The 5,660-nt window shown below is 52.4% G+C and overlaps 1 protein-coding gene across 1 annotated transcript in view; it reads left to right on the plus strand.

Moving 5' to 3' along the window:
• Positions 1–1,401: 1,401 nt before the first annotated feature.
• The window catches only part of CD276 (CD276 molecule), a gene marked incomplete at both ends in the record, with an annotated part of 21,962 nt that continues 17,703 nt past the window's right edge, over positions 1,402–5,660 (plus strand). Inside the window, one exon of the mRNA XM_015417562.1 lies at positions 1,402–1,698. Within this exon, the coding sequence (XP_015273048.1) occupies positions 1,402–1,698 (297 nt within the window). The remainder of the gene's footprint in view (positions 1,699–5,660) is intronic.

Consider the following 5,660-nt stretch of genomic DNA (forward strand, 5'->3'; position numbering starts at 1 on the left):
TGTCTTGGGCAGGGTTATAATCCTTTTGAAAAGCCAGGTTGACAGCTTGGAAGTGCTGCTTGACATACCAGTCACCTTAGAAAACCAGGTGACTGCTGTGGCTCGGAGTGCATTTGCCAAGCTACGACTGGCTTATTAGCTCCATCTGTTCCCGGGTCAGTCAGATCTAACCACAGTGATCCATGCCTTAATTACATCTAGACTGGACTACTGCAGTGTGCTCTGCTTGGGGCTGCCCTTGGAGACTGTCTGGAACCTGCAGCTAGTGCAGAATGCTGCAGCTAGACTGCTGGTCTGGGCCAAATATCAGGAGCAATTATACTGGCTAAAGATCCACTCCCGAGTCCAACTAAAGTTGGTGCTTTTGACCTTTAAAGCCCTACATAGCTTGGGACCAGGGTATCCGAGGGACCTTCCCCCCCACATTCCTGCCCAGGAATTAAGGTAATGGGGAGAGGCCTTCCTGGCTGCCCCATCAATCAAAGAAGCTTATTTGGTGGGTACCTCAGAGAGGGCCTTTTCAGTGGCAGCCCCACAGTGACGGAACAACCTTCCCAGGGAGGTACACCTGGCCCCCCTCACCTTTGATTTTCAGGAGGCAGCGGAAGATGGTTCTATTTAGGACCGCATTTGATTAAAGCAGTCCTCCATTGGGATTTTACAGTTTGGAGTTTATGCTTTTTTATGTAATCTGTTTTAAGTGTTTTATTAATATTGTTAGCTGCCTTAAAATTGAATGAGCCAGTGAACGTTGCCCTCCCCTAAACAATAGCACCCCGATCTCCCTCACCTGACCCTCCCAGCTTTACCCATCTGGTATTTCTCCCGATCTGTTTGCCCCTTGGTTGCGCCCACGTTAGCGGCGTTGGCAAGAGTTTAAATATGCAAAGGAAGTGGAGCACTGACTGTTCAGAGAAAAATAAGCACGTTTATTAAGGAAGAACAAACTGTTGTAGAATCCAGAAGAGAGAGAACCTTAATGGTTTGTTCTTCTTTAAGAAACCTCCTTATTTTTCTTTAAACAGTCAGAGCTCCACTTCCTTTGCATATTTAGACACTGCCAACAGGGTTATGGGCCCAGCACACTTCCACTGCGTCCTTTCTCTACCCTTCTGCCTGGTTTGTGGGCATTTCCTTTTATGTCTTCCCATATGGAGGGTTCAGTCTTAGTTTTTTTTTGGTCAGGTAGGAGAGTCTTCTTGTTTTTTCCTCCTTCCGCAGTTAGGTTAGGCAGTTGAGGTTCTCTCTCTCTCTTCTATGTCCTATAATAGTTGGTTCCTCTTTAATAAACCTACGTGTTTTTCTCTAAAAGGTCAGTCCTCCACTTCCTTGGCATATTTAAACTCTGCCGACAATCCGCAGGCCCCACTGAACTCCTGCTTGTTCTCCTTCCCCCTCCAGCCCTCTACTCCAAGCCCAACTTGAGCCTGGAACCCAACAGAAACTTGAAGCCGGGCGACCTGGTCACCGTGACGTGCCACGCCTTCGCCGGGTATCCGGAGGCCACGGTGCTCTGGCAGGACGGCCGGGGCAACAACCTCACGGAGAACGTCACCACCTCACAAGTGGCCAACGAGGAGGGCCTCTTCGACGTGCACAGCATCCTCCGGGTGGTGCTGGAGCCGTACAGCACCTACAGCTGCCTGGTGAAGAACCCCCTGTTGGAACAGGAGACCCACACTTCCGTCACCATCACAGGTTGGTCGCGGGCGGGGAAATGTGGAGGACCGCATTCGGGTGTTCTTTGTTTGTTTTTGGGGGTATTATGTGTGTGTATATATGTGCGCGTGCCTGGAAGTCATGGCTGACTTTTGGTGACTCCAAGTGGGGCTTGGAGGCAAGGGGCGTTCAGAGAGATGGCTTGCTATCGCATGCCTCTGCCTCCCAGCCCTGGTATTCCTTGGAGGCCTCCCGTCCAGGTACTTGCCGGGGTCGGCCCTGCTTTCCTTCCGAGATCTGACGAGATCGGACTTCCCTGGGCTATCCAAGTCAGTGAGGACTGCATTCTGAGTGGCAAGCCGGGTCTTCGTGCGTGCCTCTGAGCCACGGCTCTATCCAAATGACAATGGGATGGATCTGACCATCCTCTAAGACGGCAGTTCCCAGTTTTTTTAGTATGGTGACCCATCCAAGGCTGGCCAGAATGGTGTAGTGGTTAAGAGCGGCAGGACTGTAGTGTGGAGAACCGGGTTTGATTCTCCACTCCTCCACGGGTAGCCAGCTGGGTGACCTTGGGTCAGTCACAAGTTCTCTCAGAACTCTCTCAGCCCCACCTCCCTCACAGGGCGCCTGTTGTGGGGAGAGGAAGGGAAGGAGATTGTAAGCCGCTCTGAGACACATGAGGCCTGCTGGGTGACCTTGGGTCAGTCACAAGTTCTCTCAGAACTCTCACAGCCCCACCTCCCTCACAGGGTGCCTGTTGTGGGGAGAGGAAGGGAAGGAGATTGTAAGCTGCTCTGAGACACACGAGGCCTGCTGGGTGACCTTGGGTCAGTCACAAGTTCTCTCAGAACTCTCTCAGCCCCACCTGTCTCACAGGGTGCCTGTTGTGGGGAGAGGAAGGGAAGGAGGGAAGGATCTTGTAAGCCGCTCTGAGACACATGGGGCCTGTGGGGCGACCTTGGACGAGCCACAGTTCTCTCAGAACTCTCTCAGCCCCACCTGTCTCACAGGGTGCCTGTTGTGGGGAGAGGAAGGGAAAGGCAATCGTAAGCCACTTCGAGACTCCTTAAGGTAAAGAAAAGCAGGGTACAAAAACCAACTCTTCTTTTCTTCTTAAGTTCTTTTGCCCCAAGGTTCTTTGGCACCCCAGGCACACGATGGTCTTGTCACCCGTCTAGTTCAGCGTTCCGTTTCGTACAGTAGCCACCCAGGTGCTTTTGAGAAACCAACAGACATCGCCCAAAGGCTGCTGCTACCCACACGATGAACCTCAAGCAAGTGGCATTCCAACATCGCCTTTGTACATGGGGGGTCAACATTCCGGCCTTTGGCTGCCCTCCCTTTCTCCATTACTCCCTCGAATCCCCCCTAGGACTCTATGAAGCTCCCTCTCATAATCATCGGGACACATTTTACTTGATCAACAGGTATATGCTGGGAAGAAATAACACCCAACTAATGTATGACGTGGAAGATACTGTTTCCAGGGTCGGATCTTGGCTCCCAAAAGACAGAAGAGAGCCATGGAAAGGGCACGGGCGGCCATTAGAGGGGACTGGCCTTCCATCCACGTTCAGTGGCTTTGCAACCTACTTTTGGGTCCTGACCCACAATTTTGGGAAACACCGCTCTAGGTAGCTTTCCTCCCATTTAAGGGAGTCTCAAGACCAACAAGATGTTCAGGGTATGAGCTTTTGAGATCCAAAGCTCAGAAGCAAGTAGGAATGGAGACCCCTGAGTCCTTACACCCCCAGTCAGAAGCAATGCGCCCTCTAAGCTGCGGAATCTTGTGAGCAAAAATTCTACTTTGTGAGCCGCCGGCATTCAAGTTGTGAGCGAGCGATTTGGCTGCTGCAGAAATTAGTCCGCTCCGGAGCCATTCCTTCCCGAGCTGAGACAAAAATGGGTGAAGCCGGAGGCTAAAAAAACTGTGAGCTGGCTCACACTGACTCAGCTTAGGGGGAACACCGGTCAGAAGGTAGGGAAGGGGTTGCAAGGAAGGGAGTCGGGATGCAGAGGTGCAGTGCAGAATGCAACCACCTTGATCAGAGCAGGGGAGAAATGCGTAGGGGGCAGAACGTCTACGTCGGTAGTTCGATGAGAATCCTACATCAAGCTGCGCACCTTTTGCCTTGTACCTCTGCATCTCTTTGCAACACCCCTTTTATTTATTATTAATTTATATATTTAGATTTATATCCCGCCCTAGGATTTTATCCCGTCCCCCCAGCAGCCCTGCAGTTTGGTGTAGTGGTTAAGAGCGTGGACTCTAATCTGGGAGAACCAGATTTGATTCCCCACTCCTCCACTTGCAGCCTCTGGATGACTTTGGGTCAGTCACAAGTTCTCTCAGAGCTGTTGTCTCACGCGCAGTCCTTGAAAGAGCTCTCTCAGCCCCACCTACCTCCCAGGGTGTCTGTTGTGGGGAGGGGAAGGGAGAGGAGATGGGCGTAAGCCGCTCTGAGACTCCTTCAGGTAGTGAAGGGTGGGGGTATATATCCAATCTCCTGCTCCTCCTCCTCCTCCTTCCTTGGCCTGCTAAAGTCCCAGCCCGGCATTTGGGAAAGGATGTTTGCTCTTGTACCGTTCAGGGTTGTTCTGTTGGCTGGCGACAGCCTCCGATAATAAGAGCAGGGAGAGGGAGGTGTGAAAACAGATCATAAAGATCGCTGGGCCCAGTTTATTAAGCTCCGTTTATTGTACAGGAGGCTCCCTGCTACACCGGCATCATCAGTCAGCGGGGCTGCTTTCCCGACAATTAATGTCTAGTTCAGCAAGAGTTTTTCAGCTCTGTTTATCCCAAGCAGGCCTAGTGGAGAGGGACGGGTTTGGACGTACTACTGGGCAGGGATCTAGCTGCTCTACGCAAACAAACAGGGCTGGCTACTGAAACTGTATTCACGTTTGTGTGAACGTAAGGAGCTTGGTGGTAGGTATGTGCTCTGCTCAAGAAATACATCCTGTCCTTGGATGTTTGTGGCGGATTTCTTGGCACTGGTGCCCCTCGGATTTCCCCAGACTATCTTGCAGGGGTGTTTGTTGTCCCAGGAGGTCGGACCAGAACCGATGGATTGAAATTGAATCCAAAGAGTTTTCGGCTGAACATTAGGAAGAACCTCCTGACAGTTAGAGTGGAGCCAGTGTGGTGTGGCGGACTCTAATCTGGGAGAACCGGGTTTGATCCCCCACTCCTCCACATGCAGCCCGCAGGGTGACCTTGGTTCAGTCGCAAGTTGTCTCAGAGCTGTTCTCTCAAGGGCAGTTTTCGAAAGAGCTCTCTCAACCCCGCCTACCTCACAGGGTGTCTGTAGTGGGGAGGGGAAGGGAATGGAGACTGTACGCTGCTCTGAGACTCCGAGTGAAGGACGGGGCATAAAACCAATATCCTCCTGTTCTTCATCTTCTTCCTCCTTCTCCTCCTCTTCCTCCTTCTTAGTGGAGCAGGCTTCCTCAGGAGGTGATGGGTTCGCCGTGCTGGCTCAGCCGGTCACCACAGTTGCCACACACTAGAAACGGGATACGCAGTCCGAAATCAAATCAGACAATGGAGCCGAAGGTCAGAAAGCCGGGAAGTCAGTCAAAGGTTGCTAGGAGCCGGGAGCGGTTGCTACAAGCCAGGATCAGATCCTAGCATACACGGTTGTGAAGCAGAGGCTAGATGGCCATCGGATAGCAGTGCAGATTTTGTGAATTTAGGCAGATCGGAAGGGTCAGCGCTTAGGTCCTGTGGCCCCTTCTTTTACACCCAGGCTAATGTCTGTTGCCACTTTGGGGTCAGGAACGAATCTCCCTCCAGGCCTGATTGGCCCAGGGGTCACTGGAGGGCAGGCTTCCCAAGTACTTACCGTGATTCAGCGGGGGGACACAGACGTCCTTGCAGGATCATTCCCGCGGGGACAACAGACGCACCGCACCATGCCGTCGCCAGGAAGTGACGCCGGGCGACGCTCTGGCAATGGGGCTGGAAACTCGATGGTACCATTGAGTTTTCAGTCCCA

This window comes from Gekko japonicus, unplaced genomic scaffold (genome assembly GCF_001447785.1).
Source record: "Gekko japonicus isolate JY-2015 unplaced genomic scaffold, Gekko_japonicus_V1.1 scaffold6384, whole genome shotgun sequence".
NCBI lineage: Eukaryota > Metazoa > Chordata > Lepidosauria > Squamata > Gekkonidae > Gekko > Gekko japonicus.